Below are 23620 nucleotides of genomic sequence, written 5' to 3' on the forward strand. Positions count from 1 at the left end.
TTAGTGGAGAGGATAGTGGATATTATAGGAAATTAAAAAGATGGACTAAATCGTATATGATTGAAAAGTGATGGAGCAAAAGTGTGAATAAGAATAAGAAATGACTAGATTAAATGGATGGGAAATAGTGGAGGACTAAAAGTGAAATAAAACCATAAAAGTACAAAATAGGGTGATGAGATTGATATTGAATAACTACCATTTGTTTGGAGTGATGATAATTAGATATTTTTGTTTAATTAAATATATATAAAAAAAGAGAGAGAGAGAAGAAAGTGAAAAGATATTTCTAATAGAAAGATATAGAAAAAGGAAGAAAAGTCAACGCCATCATCTTTTCTATCTTCTCTCTCACGTCTTACACTCTCCATTTCCACCAAATTTTCTTTTCTTTCATTTTAGTCCATTTTCCTCCATTTTCAACCCTTTCAAGTTTTAAACTTCAAATTTTCTTCATAAATTTTTAGTGAAATCAAGAGAACAACTTCTTGACCAGCTAAGTTTTATGTGAAGTTAGCTAAAGTTCATAGTTGAGGAAAGAGAAAATAAGAGTTAGGGATTTTGAGTAAGGTTAAGGTAAGAATGACAATGTATTCTTGTAGGTTTTCATATTTATCTCATCAAAATGCATGGAAATATTATGTGATTTTTTTTAATATTAAATGCTGTATATATGTTGTGTTAATGAAGAGAATGTCAAGAGGAGTGAACATCAAGTTGATAAAGGCAAAGAAATAGCAAAGGATTGAAGGAAGAATGAAGGATTTCATTTCAATCAATTTTGTTATAAGTATATCAAGAATTTTACTTTACCTAATTTAAACCCTAAATGAAAATATGATAAATTGGTTTAGTAACATTCATAAGATATGTTTGTAGTTGAAAATGATGATATGTATTTTGGAAATTATTTGAAAGTAAAATGGTATTCCTATAATGAATTGAAAAGTGCATGTGTAGTGAAATTAGAGAAAATGACTAAATTGCAAATAGTGTAAAATTTAGATAGGTGAAATAGATATTGGGAGTAATTAAGTGAAATGTTGAATGTTGACAAAATAGATGTCAAGTGAAATTTGATGAATGGTTGATTCTATATAAAATTTTAATTGTTTTCTTTGTTGAGAAAATGTAAATAAATTGTATAGTTTAAATGTCCAAGTAGACAAAATAAGAACTAGTAGGATATAAATGGTATGTCATTAGGAAAATTTCCATGCATGCAAGTGATAGTGGCACTACGGTGCAAGTGATAGCGGCAGTACAGTGCAAGTGTTGTGGCACTTCGGTGCAAAATGACATTTGCACATCCATGCAAATAATAGTGACACTTTCATGCAAATTATTGACATTTGCACATATTCTACATGTTCTATTAAGTTTACATTTGGGCAATAAAATTACGAGGCAAGTGAACTTAAAAATGTCATTGGTAAGCAGCTTGTAACTTGTTGAATTGGTACCTTACTATAGTTATTTTTGAAACAATTTTGTTTATGATGATAGTGATTCATGAAAGTTATATATATGTTTATATATGTGTATGTGTAATGAATTGATTTTAAATGCAAAGTTTAATTCTTGATATGCTTACTAAGCTCTTGTGAGCTTAATGCCTTTTTTTCAAACACATAGGTGAAGATCGTTTTGAAGTTTTAGAATGAAGATCGTCTCCAACTTATCTCATCACAAATCAAACTTGGAAGATATAGTATGAATCTAAAATTTTGGGCATTAGTTTTTGGCATGTACATAGGAATATAATAGAAATGTTCATGGATGGATTCAATGAAAGCTTTGGTGCTTTTGGTCCACTTTATAAATCTTGAAATTGGGATTTGTATGTTTTGGAATTGAGTTGAATTAGGTGCTGTTTAAGGTTGAAAATTGGCATGCTCAAATGATTTGTTGGTTGATATAGATGTTGAATGCCATATAGATGTTGTTCTAAGCGATAGGGGGAATTAATTTGCTTAAGTTTTAAGGTGGCAGGATTGAGGTCATGACTTTGTACCACCGTGAGGTCACGACGTGGAATCTATGAAGTCGCAATGAGCACTTAAAAGTTTTGACTTTACAATTTGGTCCCTAAACAACATTCGATCATTTTGGGAGCTTTTATAAGCTTATTTTAAGCTTGGGTAAGTGCTTGAATCATATTTTAAGCTTAACAACTTGAAAAATAATTAAATTGATTTGGAGTGATCGTAGTTGCTTCGTCAACAAATGTGACATCCCGGTACCTTGACTCGACAATGGAGTCGAGTAAGGGGAGTTACATTCTTTCCATTATTCTTTCGGGGTTTCAATTTTTTTAGATAAAGGGAGAGGGAAGGTTTTGTTTATTAGTTTCGATTACTAGGGGAAGCCGAGGGAATCAAGGGAATATGAAAAAAGAAAGTAGGAAGAGTTGAAAGAGGATTTTTTTTCAAAATTTATTATTAAGATAATTTGCTTTTCAATTGCATAAGAATAAATTCAAAATTAATTGAATAATGAGTTTCTAATCTAGTGGTAATTAATATTAAGTTTCAATTTTTTAATTTTTTCTATAATTTTTTTAAAAAATTAATAATAAAAGAAAAGAAAAAGATTAAGGTCAAATTGACAAAAGTTATAAAGGTTAAGGGGTTAAATTTGTGATTATACCTAATTTTTAACGGAGTTAATTGAAAAATTAACAAAGGGATTAGAAATGAGAAAATCGAAAAATAGAGGAACAAATTTTGAGCAAATAAAATTAGAAATAATAAATCTATATAGATCAGTAAGTATCTATATAGATCAATAAGTATAGGACTATCCTCAAAATTTAACCTAATATGTAGTTATATATAGAGTCAAGATAGCTAACAACGGACAGTGTGATGGATCGGTACCTTCTCAATTTTCTCTAGAGGAAAACCAAGATGAAATGTGTGCACTCCTTCTGGTATTGTTTAAGAACCTTTAATTGATAGGCTAAACTCCGCCTAGTTACTAGGTACATTTTTTCTCACTCACTTATTAAAAAGTTATAAAATTGTTAATTGATTATTTAAATTTTTTTGTCATTAGCAGTTAAATGACTAATGGAAGATGACGTGATAGTTTTAAAATTGGCATAATAGTAACTTTAACTCTCAATCCTCAACATTTATATATTATATAAATTTAGTCTTAATTCTAAAAAAATTTAACCCTCAATATTTACATATTGTGTAATTTGACATTTTTTTATTACTTTTCACTTAAAAAGCTAAAAAAAATCCAAGATATAATTTTTATATTTCCTCATTCTTTTAAAATTAACTCTTAATGTCACAAACAAAAGTAAAAATATACAATGTATAAATATTGAGGGTTAATTTTTTTGGAATCAAAACTAAATTAACACAATGTACAAATGGTGAATGTTAAAGTTACTATTATGTCAATTTTAAAAACTGTCAATTTATCTTTTCGTTACTAATTTAATGGGTGGTGAGTTTGGTTACAAAAAAAATGTTGAATAATTATTTTATTTTGTAATTTTTTAGAATTGAATGATAAAAAAGAAAATGCTAATAATTATAGTTTAGCTAAATGATAATTGCCAATTACTGCTTTTTCTAATTTGTAGCGTTTTCCTTGTCGTGAGCAAATTCAACGTATGGCTGTAGCTAGTGACTATGATACACTGTGGACGTATGTTATGATTTGCTGGAAAATTTTTGTACGTTGAGAATAGATTCTATCATGCAAATATGTCTTCCAAATTTTATCTATATACAGTGCTGGTGCTGTAACACCCCTTACCCGAGACCGTTTCCGGAGTCGAGCACGAGGCATTACTTAACTTATCTTACCAATTCGGAGCATAAAAACTAGGTTTGAAAATTTATTTCATTATTCGCAGCAAATCTGTCCAATCGCGCAGCAGTTACTAAATTAATTATTACTTGAGCTACAGAACTCGAAATTTAATTCCGTAAATTTTCCCTGAAACTAGACTCATATATCTACTCACCATAAAATTTTTAGAATTTTTGGTTTAGCAAATTAGTACAGTTTATTAGTTAAAGTCTCCCCTGTTTCACCACCTGACTGCCTTGTCCTCTAGTCACTAAAAATAAGTTTTCTCACTGTAGGATTTTCATGTGAAGTTCTTACTTGTTTCTACAAAAAATAGACTCATTAAGAAATCTAAGCATGTAAATTTTAACTCATAACCATTTTTGTACAATTTGTAATTATTTTCTAAACTCAGAACAGGGGACTCCAAAAACAGTTCTGACCCTATCTTACTAAAATTCACATATCTTAAAATATAAATTTCCTTTTTCTACACCGTTATTTTTCCATGAAAATAGACTCAACAAGCTTTAATTCCATATATCATTCACCCTCTAATTCATTTTATACTATCTTGGGTGATTTTTCAAATTCACGTCACTGTGCTGCCTGAATTCTGTTTCTTTGCAAAATTTTATCCTTTCATGATTTCCATGCATAATTTATCACCTAATCTTTCATAACAACAAACACCTTCATCCTTAATCATTTTAATAACCATACATCATCAAATACTTACACATCACTCATTATCAAAATCATCATTACAAACATACAAAATAACTAAATCCCTATACATGCCATAACTCAAACGTGTTTCGATATAAAATACTGAGCAGTTGTAGTTGATAGTGTGGACGATCTCCGACTTCTTTAGGATCCTTGAAGTAGCTTTGCAATACTATAAGAGAAAGAGAAATAAAAGAAGTAAGCATAAAGCTTAGTAAGTTTACTAGCAAATAAATAACAATATTTAACTTAAATAATTAAACTCAATGTCTATATCTCTAGTTTACTCTTTAGTTAATCTCATACTAGTTCTTACTTGTTTACTTAGAATACTTGTGTGCATAACTTACTCAATCCTTGCTGCATCGTTGAACATCAATTGATAGTATAATAAGTTCTTAAGTCTTACAACTTACCTGAGCTTGCCATTTATGCTTTAAACTGAACTTTCATGAATATGATTCGTTTACAAGCCCGTTGAACTACATTGGAATAATAAGGATACTCGAGTCTCTTCTGATAATAACATGCCAAAGCCATGTCCCCGACATGGTCTTACATGGGATGTTCTCGTGATGGTGCCCATGCCATGTCCCAGACATGGTCTTATAGGGGACCTCTCATCTCGGTGCCAACGCCATGTCCCAGACATGGTCTTACATGGGACCTCTCGTCTCGGTGCCCATGCCATGTCCCAGACATGGTCTTACAGGGGACCTCTCATGATCTTAAGGATGCCAATGCCATGTCCCAGACATGGTCTTACATGGGATCTCTTTACCCAAATGTCATGACATTCGTATCCAGTACCATCTTTATGTATCAACGAGACTTTTAAATTTTTATTCTCTATCATTTCATGCTTGGATCATCATCAAATAAATTCATAAAATAAATTCATAATTGCTGGAAATTAACAGCATTAATAATAAATATTGAAATATTGCATTTATTTACCATAAACTTACCTCAGTACCAATTATAGCCAAATTCACCAACTTAGTCTTCAACTTTATTCTTCCCTTTGTCTAACCTCGAGTTTCGTACTTCTTGATCTAAAATAGTAAATTTAACTTATTTAATAATCACATTCATCAAAACAGCCCTCGGCTCTAACTTTTTCAAAATTATAATTTTGCCCCTAAACTTTTACATAATTAAATTTTTGCCACAAGGCTCGGAAATTAAACTTCATCTCTTATTCTTATGTTTTATAACATTCTGAACATTTTTCCCTTCTATGGCAACATCAAATTCCCACTCTAACATGTACTTATGAACATTAGGTATTTTTACCGATTATGTCGTTTTACTCGTTTTCACTTAAAATCGCTTAGCAAAAGTTGTTTAACATAATTTCTAGCTTCATATTCTATCATAAAACATCAAAATAAACACTTTTCACCTATGGGTATTTTTCCAAATATAAACCCTAGGTTAAATTATTGCTAGAATAAGCTAAATTAAGCTACCGGGATCTCAAAAACGTAAAGAACATTAAAAACGGGGCTTGGGATCACTTACTATGGAGCTTGGAAGCTTGAAAACCCTAACTATGGCTTCCCCCCTTGCTGATTTCGTTCATATGAAGAAGATGATGATTTTTGCCATCTTTTTCCCTTTTAATTCATTTTAATTACTAGATTACCAAATTGCCCCTAACTTAAAATTTTTCTATTTCACTTATCTCATGTCCATTTTTGTCTACCAAGTTACCAATGGTATAATTACCATATGAGGACCTCCAATTTAAAGTTTCATAACAATTGGACACCTCTAACATGTAGAACTCAACTTTTGCACTTTTTACAATTTAGTCCTTTTGACTAAATTGAGTGCCCAAACGTCGAAATTTTCGAACGAAATTTTCAAAAAATCATTTTATGAAATTGTAGACCATAAAAATATAAGAAAAATAAAATTTTTCTCATCGAATTTGTGGTTCCGAAACCACTGTTCCGATAACCTCAAATTTGGGCCATTACAGGTGCAGGGACTTCTTAAACCATTGGATTGTTGCCAATACATTACTATGCTTGGCACCGAATAGGATGCCTTTGGCTGCTACATTCTTTGATGGGGTAGAGGACGTGATCTTCAAGGAAGCTGAAGCAGTAATTTTTGGGTTAGGTTAGAAAATTTTTTTTAGAGGTTGGAATTAAACTGTATTTTTTTATAATAGTAAAAATGTAATTTTATTATTTTTATAATTTATGTTTTTATAATTTTTAAGTGATTAAATTAAATTTTTATTATTTTTGAAGAAATAAAAGTACAATTTGATCATTAATAATTTAAAATCTTATAAATTATAAAAAAATCTAAATAAAATATTTTCCATTTTGAGTGCCAGGCCCGTCACCCCGACTTCACCACTGGGTACATGAGCAACAAATCTTGTAAGTAAAAATGGAGAGTGATTACGTTGTTTTAATTAGATATTTTACCTGTTAAAAGTCGCATAATATTAAACTTGGGGTATTTGATTGATTATATCAAATCTTTCTGCCCAAAGATTCAATATTGAAAGTAGGTAATCAATCCTCTCATTTTTTTTAGCTTGATATGCTTTACTTAGGAGTGATAATGTTGCTACTTAGTGGCATGATATGTCCATTATTTCTTATGTATCGATCATATATTTTATAAATGATAAATTTGGATGCATTTTTTTTAATTGTCATTTGCTATTTAATGATTTTTTTTAAATGAGGCACATGTATTTTTCATTTTCTTTGAAAAAATCATTCGTAAATATTTTCTAATTAAATCAAAGATAATTAAAAATAATAATCTTAATTCTTAAAAGTTAAAATTTAAATTTCGTAAAGTAAGTAAATTGCTTAAAAATAACAAATAACAAAAATTGAAGAATTGGGGGAGTAGGGGAATATTAAACCTTAATTCTCCAATGTTGTAAACAAGATCACCTCACCTGTTCATGGGTCACGACACTCGGTTCGGCCTGAAGGCCCGCCTAAAATGTAGGAGGGTTTGGACAAAAATATAAGCCCGGAAATGAGTTTAGACAAAAAATAAGGTCCGTTTAAAAAACGGATCAAGCCCTGAGTAAGACATTTTTAGTTTGGGCCCGGCCCGAATTCATTAAAAGACAAAAAAATCTGTTTTTTTTAATATTATTTTCTTGTTGTTTTCTCTTTATTTTACTACCATTTTACTATTATGTTGCTACTATTTTATTGTTATTGTTTGGATATTGTATAAAACTTATTTTATTGTTAATTTTGTTATTATTTTTAAGACATTTGTTAATTTTTTTATTATTTTAGAAACATTTGTTTGTTAAGTTGCATCTATCTTAGTATTATTTAAGTATACATATTTTTTATAATTTATTTTCAATTTGTTAGGAAATATTTATTTTGTTATTTTTAGTATTTTTATGTATATATATATTTAAAAATTATATAAAAATTAATATGGGTGGGTCGAGTCGGGCCTGAGTTTTAACAATTTTATCCGAGTCGGTCTTGAGTAAAATTTTAAGCACATTTATTGGACTGGGGCCTAGCAAACAGGCCTAAATTTTTAGAATGCACACCTCTACCCGTGGCCCACTTGGGTTATAAAGCCATCTCTTAGCTCAGCTTGAAAATTTATTTCACCAACCATTCCAGTATAAAGTATAAACAAAATACCACACCACACACGAATATATAAATTATATACCTCAATTAAGCAGATAAATTATTTAAAAAGCAATTATTTTAATAAAACCATTTCACATGGCATCTTTTATATGAATTAAACATCAATAATTTTCACAAAACCCCAATTATTGAAGAACCAACGACTCCCCTAACCAAAAAGCAAAACAACATCTCTGGCAAAATAGTTTGAATTTCTTCTACTCATGGATTACTCCAGCAGCAGAAAACAGCTTCATATAGCAATGTTCCCATGGCTAGCTTACGGTCACATCGCCCCATATCTCCAAGTTGCCAAGTTCTTAGCTCAAAAGAATCACCATCTCTACTATGTCTCCACCCCTAAAAACATTAGCCGCCTCCCTCAGCTTCCTCCAACTCTCTGCTCCAATATTACCTTTATACCTCTTTCTTTGCCTCATGTTGATGGCCTGCCACCTGGAGTTGAGTCCACCTCCGAGTTGCCCATTCACAAAGTTCCTTACCTCAAAAAATCATTTGATAAACTTGAAACACAGTTGACTGAGTTCCTTGAAAGGTCGCCGCAAATTAAATTGATTATTCACGATTTTGCTCCGCATTGGTTACCGCCTATGGCGAATCAACTCGGCATCAACCTAGTTTACTTCAGCATATTAAATGCTTCATCGAACGCTTTCTTAGGCTCTCCATCAGAAATTCTCGGTGGAAGTAGAAAATCACCTGAAGATTTCACGGTGGTCCCGACGTGGATGGATTATCCTAATAACATAGCTTTTAAGCTCCATGAAACGGTGAGTCACAAAGAGTGCGAGGATATTGTATCCGATTTTGAACGTTGTGCGACAGTGCTTTTAAATTGCAAAATTCTGACCTTGAGAACTTGCTATGAATTCGAACCTGAGGCACTACGTGTGCTTAGTAAGATTCACCAGAAACCAATAATTGTTCCACTTGGCTTGTTGCCGCCACCACTAACGAGCGTAGATGATAAAGGAGACGAAAATTGGGAAGCGTTGAAGAAATGGCTTGATAGTAAGCAAGAGAAGTCAGTTTTTTACGTTGCACTCGGTAGTGAGGTGAGTCTAAGTCAAGAGTCCATGCACGAGTTGGCATTTGGGATAGAGAAGTCTGGGTTACCATTTATTTGGGTTGTGAGGAAACCCCCTTTAGTTGAAGAACAGTTTGCAGAGGACATGATCCCTCCCGAGTTTGAAGAACGAGTTTCAAAACAGGGTATGGTTTTACGAGGCTGGGCACCTCAACTTAGGATCTTGGCTCACTCATCAGTTGGTGGTTTCTTGACTCACTGCGGGTGGAGTTCCGTAATTGAGTCTCTTGGATTAGGTAAACCTCTGATATTGTTTCCCGGTGGAAGTGCAGATCTTGGGTTGATTGCTAGGTTGATGCATTGGAAAAAGGTTGGATTCGAAATAGAAAGAAACGATGTTGATGGATCATTTAAGAGCGACTTGGTGGCCGCGTGTATTAAGCGAGTCATGGTGGATCCCGAAGGTGAGCAACTCAGAGCTAATGCACTTGCAATGAAGGAGATTTTTGGCAATGTAGAGTTAAGTAACAAGTGCTTGGACGAGTTTACTCAGTCAATTGAAAATATTTAAATTTTGATTTGTATGAGGGTCCATGTGTCATATGTTTTGGGGGAAAAACCTTTGGTTGAAGGATCTTGTAATAGTAACCATGTATGCTTTTGTTTGGAATTAGTATTATTTCGTTTAAAATTTTGAAGTATTTATACAATTCATTGTGGCTATCTTGAAAATCAAAGAAAACTATAAAAAAAAATAAGACTTTCTTTGTAATATTCTTGTTAACTTTGAGATGTAAACAATGTCAATTCAAGTTGGAATGTGTAAATTTATCGATGTAGATAAAATAATTATTATTAGTGGAGAGGATAGTGGATAATATAGGAAATTTAAAAAAATGGACTAAATCATATAAGAGTGAAAAGTGATGGGGCAAAAGTGTAAAAGATAAGAATAAGAAATGACTAGATTAAATGAATGGAAAATAGGAAGAGGACTAAAAGTGCAATAATACCATGAAGGTCTTGGATTGATTGCTAGGTTGATGCGTTGGAAAAATGTTGGATTCAAAAATAGAAAGAAATGATGGATCATTTAAGAGCGACTTGCTGTCGGAACGAAAATTTTAGGTTAAACTTCATAATTTATACTTTATTTTTATATTTTAAGTAATTTAATTTTTTTATATTCTTTTAACATTTTTTTCGTTCTCTTTTGTTTCTTCCTTTGTTTTTCTCCATTTTTCATTTCTTTTAATCTAATTTTTTTTATGTTTTTCATTTGTTAAAACATGTCTACAAACTCGTATCACTCAAAAAATTAAATTGTTCAAAAAAAAAAGATAGGGGCTAGTTTTAACAAATGAAAAACATAGAAAATTGTGTTAAAAGAAATGGAAAAAGGGGAAAATAGAGGAAGAAGCAGAAGAGAATGAAAAATAAAGAAAAATAAAAAGAAAGTTAAAAGAACATAAAAGAAAAGTTTAAATTGCTCAAAATGACTAAATATGAGGATCGATTGTATAAATTAACCTAAAATTTTTGTTTGAAATGATGATTTAACGTGTCACGTGTAATGATCCAAAAATTCACGGGCATCGGAAAAGTATAATATCGGGCCTCCGTCTTAGTAAATTGAGTTTGAAAATAATTATGAGAAGTAATTAAGAGTTTAGTTTAGTGCTTAATTAGGTATTAATTAGGTGAATTTAGTTTAATTAAAAGAAATTAAGAAAAATGACTAAATTGAACTAGGGGTAAAAGTTGAATTATAGATTAATAAAAAATAAAAATGATTAAAATGGAAATTAAGCCATTAACAAGAAATGGGACGGTATAAGTGATAAAAATCTTAGATTTTTATGTTTTATATATATTATTTTATTATATATTATATTATATTATATTATATTGTATTATATTATATAAATTAAATAGATGACAAATGTATGGTAAAGATTAAGACAAGTGTAACAGTAATAATTACATAGGTACACTTGTAATAAAAATAAATATATACTTAAATAATAAGTAAAAGATTTTTTATATAATATATATTATATTATTATAACAAAAAAAAATAAAAGAAAAACAAATGAAATAAAAGAATAGAAAAAGAGAAAGAAGAACAGAAAAGAAACAGAGAAAGAGACGAAAACAGGGGAAGAAAAAGGGGAAAGAAAAGAAAGTGGGAAAATTGAGATTTTGAAGCTTGAAGTTTAATAGGTAAGCTAAATCAAGTCCTTTTCTCATAAATTTGATGTTTTTTGGAATCTTAGAGTGAAATACTTTTTGATTTAAGTTAAAAATTTGAAAGTTAATAGATTTTTTAGTAGGGTTTATGTTGAATAAATGATGGAATTGAGGGTTTATTTGATAGAGTTTCTAGTTAGAGTTGATAAAAGGGTTAAATTGTGAACTAAACTATAAGTTTTGAATTTTAGGGATTAAATTGAGGAAAATTCGAAATTAATGAAATATGCTGAAAATTTGGTAGTTAATTTTGAGTTAGAAGAAATTTGAATAGAAATAGAGTGTGAATTAAATTAGAAAAGTAAATAAATTTAGTTAGGATTAAATTGGAATTAAAGTATAAATTAGATATAAATTCTATTATTATTAATTAATGTTGTAATTGATGGTGTAAATTATTATTATTTTCGTAGCTAATAAGAAAAACGAGGCATCGGCACACAAAGGAGAGGGGAAGGTTATTGAAGAATAATCGAGCAAAATTCGGGTTTGTATTACTGTAATTCAAATTATTTATTACTTGATGTTAAATTTAAATTATGTGTATGGTAAGCATATGATAAGGTAAGTGACTTTATTGAATTGAATTTGAAAAAAAAAATTGAATGAGAAAAGTATGTGTTGGTATTGAACTGTGTTTAATTAGTGAATGGAAAAAATATAATTGATATTGAAAATGAATTTTTGAAATAAAAGTGAAATTGGATTGTGAAATTTATATACCCTATTAATTAGTCGGGCTAAGTCGGATATAATTGGCATGCCATAGGATTTAGAAGAGTACGGGATTTATCGGCTTTGCCGATCAAGCACTTTGTGTGTCGTATACTAATCAGGTACTATGTAGCGTTTTAGGCACAATGTGCCGTACTGGTGTGTTTGGGTTGGAATCCGTGTATCCGTCAAAGTCCATATTGTTAATAGGGTGAACAATTGAATATGAGAAAATTTAAAATTTCGGATTGAAATTGATATTGAAAATGAAAGGCATGAAATTAATGCTTATGTTGTGATTGAAATTGTTACATGTGATATGTGATTGAGATCGAAAATTAGCTAAATAAAAATTGAATTGTTATTGTTAAATAATGAAAGTTTATAAATTAATTGATATTTAAGAAATCGGATAGTTACATGCTTGGTAATTATAATTCTTTATTGCTATTATAATTTGAATTATGGTAATACCGCTGAGTATAAAATATTTAGCGTACGGTTGTTTCTGTGCGCAGGTTGAAAATAAAAAAAAAGGGTTAGAGTCTCGGTTCAGTATCCAGGACAATCCCGACTCCGACATAAAATTTTGGTGATGTTTTCTTTCTTTAAGAGAAAGTGGCATGTACATAAGAATTATAATAGTTATTTTGGTATGTTATATAGTTTTGTTGTAAAGTAAGATATTATGTGTTTTGATGATTATATTAGTAAAATGGTAGAAATCCTTTATGGCATTGGTATCAAATTGAAATGGCTTGATTAGTTTTATGTATTAATTAGAAATGATAATAGGATTTTTATTAATTAAGTTCTTATGTCAATATGTCAAGTAAGATTTAAGTATATAAATGTCTTGGTTGAAATACTGGAATTGGGTTGGTTATGTTTGAAATTTTGCAGGGGGTTGTATGTAAAAATAAACAGAAATGCTGCCGAAATTCTTATAAAAATGAATGAAATCAATTAATAACATTTATAACAATTTATGAATTATTATAATATGTTGGTTAATTATTTAACCATTATGTGTAAATTGTTGATATGTCCGGTAATGCCTCATAATCCTGTTTCGGCGACGGTTTGGGGTTAGGGGGTGTTACATCACGTTAGCTTACCATTATACCGTTAACGGCAGTTAACAGTCTAGTGACTAAAATATTAGAACGCGATAACGTAAGTGACTAAAATGTAATATTTCAAATATAAGTGACTAAAATGTAACTTAAGGTAAATAAAAATGACTATTTTAATTGTTTAACCTTAAACTTTTTAATATATAATTACATAATTGAGTCGAGGTTGCAAGCTAGGGTGATGGCTCAATACCTTCTCAACTTGTATAGGGAAACCGAGGAGAATAAACTATTATGGAGGATGATGTGCACTTGTTCAGGGTATTATTCAAGAAACTTCAAGGGATAACCGTTAATTACTGCTATTTCTAGTTTGCAGTGTTACTCTTGTTGTGAGTTAATTCGTCATATATGGGTCTAGCTGGTGGCTGCGATATGCTGTGGACGTATGTATCTTAACATTTTTTTAATATATTTTTAATATATTATTACAATTTAACTTTTATATGTTATAAATTATATAATACACAAAAAATAATATAATATTATATAGTACTTAGAAAGTAATGTGTTAGACTGTGCTCAAACCTTTAGGTCATATTTTAAATGAATCTAATATTTTATCTTAACTTATTTATAGGCCTAATATTTTTTGCCCAAAACCTTTAAACTGTGAAGCAAGTGCAAAATAAATCAACCCAAATCTTCTATCTTCCAATTAAAGCAATAGTTTCAATGGCTATACCCAAGCCCTAACCTGTTAAATAATAAAAACATATATGACTCGTCTGGTTACTAGTATAATAACAAGAGAAGATAATTTATTTATTATATATATATTACAATAGTTAGATATATAGTAAAAAATTAAATATAAAATTAGAAAGATAAATAATAACTCTTGTAAAAAAATAAAAGCTCTTAAAAAAGTGAACTCTTCTCCTTCTCTTTGTTAAAAATGAGTAATAAAAATGACTAAATATTATCAATTAAAATAATTTATTGTTAACACATATATTAAAACATGTATAAAAAATAACACTATGGTAGCAATAAAAATATTGATAAACATATAAAAATGTACCAAACAAAACAAAAAAATAAACGCCATAATTTGAAAAAAAAAATCTCCTACCATTTTTTTTTCTCATTTTTCTTTCCTCTTTCTTGTTCTTTTTGGATCTTTTCCTCCTACTCCTCTTAGACGGCTAACTCAATCGAAAAGGGGGAAAAAAATTAAAAATCTCAATTTTCATATTAACCTCGAAATCATCTATTATTCATTGGTTTATCGGTCGCATAAACAACCTCTGACAATTTTAAGTTAAGCATTCCTACTGCTTTGAGACAGATTTATATTTGAAGTATGGATTCGCAACTTTTTTTTATTTAAGTTTATCTAAAACTTTTAATCTGAAAAGGAATTTAATTAGTGATACAAATACAAATAGAGGACAAGCGCAAAGTATCTTTCCCATCCTTAATTTAAGCGTTGTTTTATAGACGTTGATGAAAGATTCAATGTATCGAATAAATAATAAATAATTTATCAAATATAATATAAATATACGAATGTATCGAAATTTGTATAATGATTTGGAACATAACATAAATATATCAAAATTTATATAATTAACAAATTATTAATTTTTTAAAAATTATTTAAATATAATTAAAATATGATATAAAAATTGTATGGATCAAAGTTACAATGAAAAGTAATGATTAAAGTTACAATCAATAACATATTCATTAATTTAATAAATTCTCAGTTGATCAAATAATTGAGGGGCAATTATGAAAAATCAAAGTAGCTTTAGAGGGCAACTTTCTTCTTCTATATAATATTGGTGTGTATTTTGTTTTCTTTTATGATAAGTATTATTTTTCATGTTATAAGTAAATTTAATTTATTATTTCGTGAATTTTTTTTATAAAATGTTAAAGTTGTTAATTTATTTTTTTCTATGTATAACGGGAAATAATTGTATGAAACAGTGACGCCACATTACCTATATATTTTCTCAATAATTTAATGTCAAATCAATTTTTTCATCATGAAAAAAAATCAATTTAAGATGAAATTATTAATGTAACATTAAATTATTAAAAATAAATAATATTAATCTTTTCTCATATATAATAAATTAAATTTGCTTATTCTTATTATTTTACTTTAAAACCTATCATCAGGTTATTGAGATATTTTAGATGAATGATTTCTCGTATTAATTCAATTTTAAATGTTTTAGAAAATTACAAAATTTTATTTATCCAAACAACCAACTAAACTACTGCATCAAATGATATCAACATGAAAAGACAGTATCAGTTATGTACAAAGCAAATAAAATTCAGCTTAAGAAAAATTGTATCTGGATTTAATTCTCAGTTACTACAAAGGCTCTAGTATAGGGACTAAAAGTATCTGACAGCCTCTCTATTAGTATTAAACCAAATTAATTTAATCTCCCACTATTAAAAAGAATTAAATAATATTAAATTATTATCTAAAATTTGAGGTAATAACATGTTTGTTTTAATCTATATTTATTTTTTCTATTAATTGAAATAATATATTCATTCTTTGTTTTTATAAGTGAAGTTTAACATAAATTGAAATAATATCACTTAACTTGATCAAGTTAATTTATTATATTATTAGTATGGTTTTCAACTAACGTATTATGTTGGGTTAATAATTTTTAGATTAAATAGTTAAAATTTAAATGTTCCAATATGTTTCAAGTTTTTTACTATTTATATGTTTAGAATTTTTTTTTCAGATTTAAAAATTCAACTCCAATTATTAGTATTGTTAAATTTGTTAGTGTGACATTTAAATTTAAAAAAAAAACTACTCACTTGATAATCATGTCTAAAAAATAAAATTGTAATGGACTTAAATTTAATAAAAAATTTAATGATGTTAACAATTCTTTAAAGTTACATCCGCAGTTTAATTACAAAAAAATATTTAGACTAAATAGTGGTATTATAAATGTCGAGGTATCAAATTATGTCAAAAATTAAAATATAAAAATTAAATCTCAAATTTGAGAATATATAGGGACTGTAATTGAAATTTGACCCTTTTTATAAAGTTAAAAAGTAGAGGGATACCATTTATGTTAATAATGTAAAAAAGAAAAGAAAAGAGCAACGACAGTGTCAATGAAGGAAGGCCCTAAGTCCTTCATTTTATATATAATAGTATAGATATGTGCACGTCGGTTTCCAACATCTGTTAGCCGCCCCATTCATTCAATTTTAACTCTACTCATGGGCATAATAAAAAAGAAAAAGAAAGAGAACTATTTGATAGAGACAACCGCCTATAAGAACTAAGGCTTCCATTCGATTATGAACAAAACATATCGAGTCTGAAACATCTGCATCAACAAAACACCATGGACAGAACAAAAAAGCTTCACATAGCGATGTTCCCTTGGCTAGCTTATGGTCATACAATGCCATTTCTCGAGGTTTCCAAATTCTTAGCTCAAAAGGGTCATCGTATATCCTATATTTCCACCCCTAAAAACATTAGTCGCCTCCCTAAACTTCCTCCACTTCTGTCATCTAACATAACTTTTGTCGAGTTTTCTCTTCCCCAGGTTGATGGCTTACCACCGGGAGTTGAGTCCACTGCTGAGGTACCTATCGAAAATGTCCCTTACCTTAAAAACGCATATGACAAGCTCCAAGGCCCTTTAACTGAATTCCTCAAAAACTCAAACGTCAATTGGCTAATCCATGACTTCGAGCCTTACTGGTTACCTGGAGTTGCTGCTCCACTCGGCATCAATTTGGTTTTATTCTGCTTATTCAATGCCACCGCTCTAGCTTTCATGGGTCCACCATCAGCTTTGCTTGGTGAGTTCCGGAAACGGCCAGAAGAATTCACAGTGGTCCCTGAGTGGATAGATTATCCTTGCAACGTAGCTTTGAAGCACCATGAGATAGTGAACCACATAAAATGCATGGATGATGTATCTGATTTCCAACGGATGGGACAATTGATTCAAGGCTCCCAATTTGTAACTACTCGCGCGTGCTTCGAGTTCGAACCAGACGAGATTAAATTGCTTATTAAACTTTACCAAAAGCCTGTTGTTCCGGTAGGGTTGCTGCCTCCATCACTGCCATCAAACGAGGACAAAAGAGATGATAAATGGGAAGCTACAAAAAGCTGGCTTGATAGCAAAGGAGAGAAGTCAGTTTTCTATATCGCCCTTGGCAGTGAAGTGAGTCTGAGTGAAGAGTCCATGCGACAGTTGGCATTCGGGATAGAGAAATCCAATTTGCCCTTTATTTGGGCAGTAAGGAAACGCCCAATGGGTGAAGGGCTAATCGATAACATAATCCCTCCAGGGTTCGAAGAACGAGTTTCAAACAGGGGCTTGGTTTTGAGGGATTGGGCACCTCAGTTACGGATATTAGCCCACTCTTCTGTCGGGGGTTTCTTAACTCACTGTGGTTGGAGCTCAATAATCGAGGCACTCAAGTTTGGCCGAGCTTTGATAGTGTTTTCTGGGGCAAGTGCAGATCAGGGGTTGAACGCTAGGTTGCTGCATGGGAGAAAGGTTGGGATAGAAATAGAGAGAAATGAAATGGACGGTTCGTTTACAAGCGATTTGGTGGCTAAGACGATTAGGCAAGTGCTGGTGGAACCAGAAGGAGAGGCGATTAGGGCAAATGCGTGGGCAATGAAAGAGATTTTTGACAACGAAGAGTTAAGTAATAACTACTTGGATGGATTCACTCGGTTCATTGAAGAGTTTGCACCTTCAGCTTGCTATAACCAGATTTAGTTAAGTTATATATCGATGTTTCTTCACGCATAGCATCTAAACATTCTGCTTTCGTTAAATAATTATTGTATTCTATAAAGGAGTATTAATCAAGTGTTGTTTGATGTTTTAGGAAAATAAATTACGACCCCACCCAATATTTTATCTATATTTAATCAGACAAATCATTAAAAATATATATGAAATAATTTAAATTTGGTCACAGGTCTAATATGGGAAAATAACTAAAACTCAGCCTAAAAAATAATATAATCCTAATACAAATACATTAATGTATATATACATATATTTAAATCAGTGAACTTTTTCCTAAGCATAATTAATTTTAAATTTTAGAGGCGAAATTATTGAGAAGACTTTACTTGAATATCATATTGACCTGAACATGACTATACTCAAACCATAAAATGGATAAAAACATCTATCGTTTATACAATAAAATATCAACAAAGGTTGAGCATAATAATAAGATATATTGTACTTTAAAAAAAATTCCTATTTAAATCTTGATGATAACATTATTAGAATTGAATGTGATAACCATGAATTCGAAAGGAATTAATCTTTATAAAATTTATATCTTTTTACATCAATTTATAATATATTTATCTTAAATATTTAATTGACTGAATATCCTATATTTCCACCCCTACCAACATTATCCGCCTCCCTAAACCTCCCCCACATCTGTCATCTAGCATAAGTTTTGTCGAGTTTTCCCTTCCCCAGATTCAAGGCTTACCTGCAGAAGCTGAATCCATATCTGAGCTACCAATCGACCAAATCCCCTCCCTTAAAAAGGCATATGACAAACTCCAAGACCCTTTAACTGAGTTCCTCAAAAACTCAAACGTCAACTGGATAATCCATGACTTTGCTCCTTACTGGTTACCAAGAGTTGCAACTCTACTCGGCATCAACTTAGTTTTCTTCAGCACATTCAATGTCACTTCGTTTGTTTCCATGGGTCCACCATCGGCTTTGCTCGGTGATCTCCAGCAGCGGCCAGAAGACTTCAAAGCCGTTCCCGAGAACCTTTGTAATATAGCTATGAAGCTCCACGAGACAGTGAACTACCAACAGATCTGATTTCCAACGGGTGGGACTGTTGATTGAAGGTTGCCAACTTGTAACTATGCGCACCTGCTTCGAGTTCGAACCGGACGAGGTTAAATTACTTATTAAAGTTTTCCAGAAGCCTGTTGTTCCAGTAGGGTTGTTGCCTCCATCACTGCAGTGCCATAAAACGAGGATAAAAGAGATGATAAATGGTAAGCCATAAAAAGTTGGCTTGATAGCAAAGGAGAGAAGTCAGTTTTCCAAATCGCCCTTGGCATTGAAGTGAATCTGAGTGAAGAGTCCACATGCACCAGTTGGCATTTGGAATAGAGAAATCCAACTTACCCTTTATTTGGGTAGTAAGGAAACGCCCAGTGGGCGAAGGACAGATGGATGACATAATCCCTCCAGGGTTCGAAGAACGAGTTTCGAACAGGGGCCTGGTGTTGAGGGATTGGGAACCTCAGTTACGGATATTCTTCTATAGGGTGTTTCTTGTCTCACGGTGGTTGGAGTTCAATAATCGGGGCACTCAAGTTCGGCCGGGCTTTGATAGTGTTTTCTGGGGCAAGTGCGGATCAGGGGTTGAACGCTAGGTTGCTGCATGGGAGGAAGGTTGGGTTAGAAATAGAGAGAAATGAAACGAACGGTTCATTTACAAGCGACTTGGTGGCCGAGACGATTAGACAAGTGATGATGGAACCAAAAGGAGAGGCGATTAGGGCAAATGCGTGGGCAATGAGAGAGATTTTCGACAATGAAGAGTTGAGTAATAACTGCTTGGATGGATTCACTCGGTTCATCGAAGAATTTGCACCTTCAGGTTGCCATAGTCAGGTTTAAGTTATCGATGCTTCTTCATAACCATTCCGCTTGCCAAGTATTAAATAATTAAAGTACTGTATTCCATAAAGCAGTATTAATATAAAGTGTTGTTAGTCGTGATTAGAGCTATAATATAGCATGTGTTAAATTTGTACTGAAGAGTTATCTCAGATTATTCAATAAAATAAGAAGCGCTGCTTTTCTCTGCTTCTTTCACTCTCTTTTCTCTGTTTTTCTTGCTGTCTGGAAATGGAACAATAGTTTAGGGCAAATAAATGTACTCATATGTTATTGTTGCACGTTAAACCCATCTATGGTCTATATCAGACCTAAATATTCTGCATTTATACCTTAACCTAACAGAAATAATATAAAAGAATAAATCAAGAACACTTTAGAAAACCAAACGAGGGCATTAATTTTTTCCCCTTTGAAGAAAAAGCAAACTTCATTGATGACTAACTAACAAAATTAGCGGTAGATCAAAGCCAAAGTCTTTGGTTGCTCATTTTTACGTTCCCCTGCAAATTTATTGACTTGTCTCCGCAGATGTGGGAAATGCCACATCAGCTAAATTCTACCGCTGGAGTCCGAAATAAGTGGCTTCTGATTTTTGACGAAGTTATTGACTTTTATATTTCTACCATTAATTACTGAGTTTTTTTTCTCTATACGGCCAAATGCAAACAGGAGTTGAATTTCGGCTTCCGTACAGCTTGCAATAAAAGACAAAGGAGGTGATAGAAAACGCAACTTTATAACTTTAAACCCATAGCAACTCCAACAGTAGTCGATCCCATAGTTCATACATACTTCATATTAAGATTAAATTTACAAGTTGACGCATATATGAAAATGTAAATTTAAACTTGTACTTATAAAAAAACACAGAGATTTACACAAAAACTTATGACCAAATCATCATTTTTTTTTATAAAGAACAATATTAGTATTTTGTGATTATTTTAATTTCGTTTAAGTATGAGGTCATGTTTTCCTTTTCTTTTCGAATTTTTATTTTTATATTACACCTTGAATAGAATATGTATTAATCTTGAAATTCTATTTGTAGAGTGAAGGAAGAAATTTTTATATTAAATACCAACAGTTACTTATCAATTAATAAATGGATAAAGATATAAGGTGTAAGTATCCTCAAATGTTGGTTGAAGTGGTAAAGTATATTACACTCTCAAAGAATAACGTAAGTTTGAACCTTGAATATGACATCTCTGGAAAGGGTAGTTACGAACCTCAAACATATACTGTAGAATGAAAATAGAGAATACTAAAAAAATTTGAGAGGGACAAAGGAAATGTTAGAATTTTTTTTAGAGGGACCGGAATTGAGTTGTATGTTTATATAGAAGCTAAAATACGATTTCATTATTGTATTGACTTATACCTTTATAGTTTTTAGGAGGGCTAAATCAAATTTTTATTATTTTTGAGAGGATCAAACTATAATTTTTTTTAGATAATTTGTGCTTGTGTTACCCATAAAAAGCATTAAACTGCTACAATTACAATTGCATTCTCCCTCTACGTTAGTCCATACATCATGTTTATGTAACCACCCTCATACCACATCTCGTAGATAACATTTTATTTACATGGCTTCTACTATTAATATTTCTTCCTATAATAATCTCAACTTAAATACATCTTTGATGCTCCTTAATAAGGCTTCCTCATTGCTTTTCCTTCCATGAAACAATCTTCTATTCCTTTCCTTCCATAACGTATAGATCAAGGAGTTCCAAGTAAATTTTAGAATCAAAGTAAGGATTTTCCTTTTAAGCGTACCATTGCTCACTATAGTTCATTTTCCTATGTCATTACAGATCTCTACACTTAGCATAACTTTGAAATTTCTCTTCATATTTTCTTTGAGTAAGCACATTCAAATAAAATATGATTTTGAGTTTCAAGCTCTATGTTACAAAGAGTGCATGTTTCATCCCCATGCATCCCAAATTAAATTAACCTCTACTCAAAGAAAATGTGATTTCGAGTTTCAAACTATAATTTTACTATGAATTAACTTGTAAATTTATAGATTTTGGGATCTAAAATTTACTAATCCCATTTTAGGGGCAATGCCCTATTAATTACTCCTGTTTTGAAGAGGAATAATCATGATTTTTGAAAAATTTAACCATTATATACTGTAAAACGAATATATTAAAAAAATCTATTTAGTTGAGGTTATGTTATATTTTTGCAAATATAAGTTGGAGGTTGAGAAACTAATAAATGGTAAGACATTTTGAGTAGTTTCGAGGCTAATAAATATAGGTGACATAACTTAAAAGAAAAGCCAGAGAAGGAAACATAATAATAAGATTTTAATTTTGATTATCATCCGACAGTGGGGACAATTCAATGAAATTAAACAGCTGTTAAGAGGTCTCATTAAATTAACCATCTTACAGAACAGACCCATAACCAAATAGCTTTATATGGAAGTTTCTCATGTGGCTTAGCTAGCCTCTTTTTTTTCAATACCTAATTTAACATTTTATTGCTGGAAAAAATAAATGGGAACCTAAAATATTCTTTCTGTTTTTAGATTTTAATTTGACTCCAGGTTTTACATTAAATAATAAATTCAGCATTTGTTGAATATAATAATAAAAATAATAGCTAATGACATTAAAATATTAAAATTTAAGAAATTTATGCCAAACGAGATAATTATTATATTTACTTACTAAAATATGGTTTTATCTTACTTGCGTACGTTTTTACTCTCTCTTTCTTTTTTCCAATACTAAGCAATAAAAAAAATAAAAATTAATAACTGAACAATAATAATCTTATATTTTGAATAATATTCTTAATATATTATTGAAAATATTTATATCAACATTTAAATTATAAATATATATTAAAATTTTATAATTATTGTATAGTAAAATATGAATAATTTAATTATATAAATATGAGTATTTGTTTCAATCAGGCTTAAACAAATATTTTAATTTAAATTAAGTTTTAGTTAGGCATTTTATTATTAAGTTTATATATGATATTAATAATTATAAAGTATTATCTTATTATAAATTAAATTATGATTGTCAAAAAGAAATGATACTATAAATTTTCTTGTAATAAATATATTTATGTTGAATTTATTTCGCTAAAAACAACTTTTATAAAATGATTCCAAGAAAATTTGTCAAAGAATGGAAACTATTTTACGCAGAAATCTTCAAACACAAAAAAATATCAGCATTTTCAAAAAATCAATACATTTTTTAAAAATAATTTTTTGAAAGTTATATTCAGACACAACTTAAATATAATCGAAGTCTGTCAAATGTAATATTTAAATTTTAAGAGAGAAGTTGAGAAATTACATGGAATAATTAACATCCATCATTTCCAATTCTTTTATTACTATTCTTGAAAGAAAAAAGAATTAAACAAGATGATTTATATTTTATCAATCAAACATTTTTAAATAATTAAAATTATACTTATTAATCTAATAATGATTAGATTATATTTTATATAATTACATTGCCCAAACATACTTTAATATTTGGATTATGCAATGGACTTTGGTTCACATAGCGGCACGATTCAATCATTGGACAATGGATGTCATGAAGAAGTCAAAAGAATTTTCAGACAAGA

General features: G+C 30.3%; 4 protein-coding genes and 2 long non-coding RNA genes across 6 annotated transcripts; all 6 read left to right on the plus strand.

The window, feature by feature from the left end:
• The first annotated feature begins 397 nt into the window (after positions 1–397).
• On the plus strand, positions 398–1863 carry LOC121217513 (uncharacterized). The gene is made up of 2 exons (XR_005913601.1): positions 398–576; positions 691–1863. It is a non-coding gene; the product is annotated as an uncharacterized lncRNA (long non-coding RNA).
• A 6553-nt stretch (positions 1864–8416) lies between these two features.
• Positions 8417–9811, plus strand: LOC107907126 (UDP-glycosyltransferase 91C1). The gene has a single exon (XM_016834364.2). It carries the CDS (start codon positions 8417–8419, stop codon positions 9809–9811), a length of 1395 nt encoding a protein of 464 aa, XP_016689853.1.
• Positions 9812–11412: 1601 nt separating this feature from the next.
• On the plus strand, positions 11413–13105 carry LOC107903284 (uncharacterized). The gene is made up of 3 exons (XR_001685749.2): positions 11413–11463; positions 11904–11977; positions 12723–13105. It is a non-coding gene; the product is annotated as an uncharacterized lncRNA (long non-coding RNA).
• Positions 13106–16690: 3585 nt separating this feature from the next.
• On the plus strand, positions 16691–18094 carry LOC107907125 (UDP-glycosyltransferase 91C1-like). The gene has a single exon (XM_016834363.2). The coding sequence runs from the start codon at positions 16691–16693 to the stop codon at positions 18092–18094; it is 1404 nt and encodes a 467-aa protein (XP_016689852.2).
• Positions 18095–18501: 407 nt separating this feature from the next.
• LOC107902830 (UDP-glycosyltransferase 91C1-like) lies at positions 18502–19183 on the plus strand. Its single transcript, XM_016828945.1, has 2 exons — positions 18502–18546; positions 18824–19183. Exons 1-2 carry the CDS (start codon positions 18502–18504, stop codon positions 19181–19183), a joined length of 405 nt encoding a protein of 134 aa, XP_016684434.1.
• Positions 19184–19229: 46 nt separating this feature from the next.
• Positions 19230–19996, plus strand: LOC107902829 (UDP-glycosyltransferase 91C1-like). The gene is made up of 2 exons (XM_016828944.2): positions 19230–19365; positions 19641–19996. Exons 1-2 carry the CDS (start codon positions 19230–19232, stop codon positions 19994–19996), a joined length of 492 nt encoding a protein of 163 aa, XP_016684433.2.
• The last annotated feature ends 3624 nt before the right edge of the window (positions 19997–23620 follow it).

This window comes from Gossypium hirsutum, chromosome D05 (genome assembly GCF_007990345.1).
Source record: "Gossypium hirsutum isolate 1008001.06 chromosome D05, Gossypium_hirsutum_v2.1, whole genome shotgun sequence".
Classification (NCBI taxonomy): Eukaryota; Viridiplantae; Streptophyta; class Magnoliopsida; order Malvales; family Malvaceae; genus Gossypium; species Gossypium hirsutum.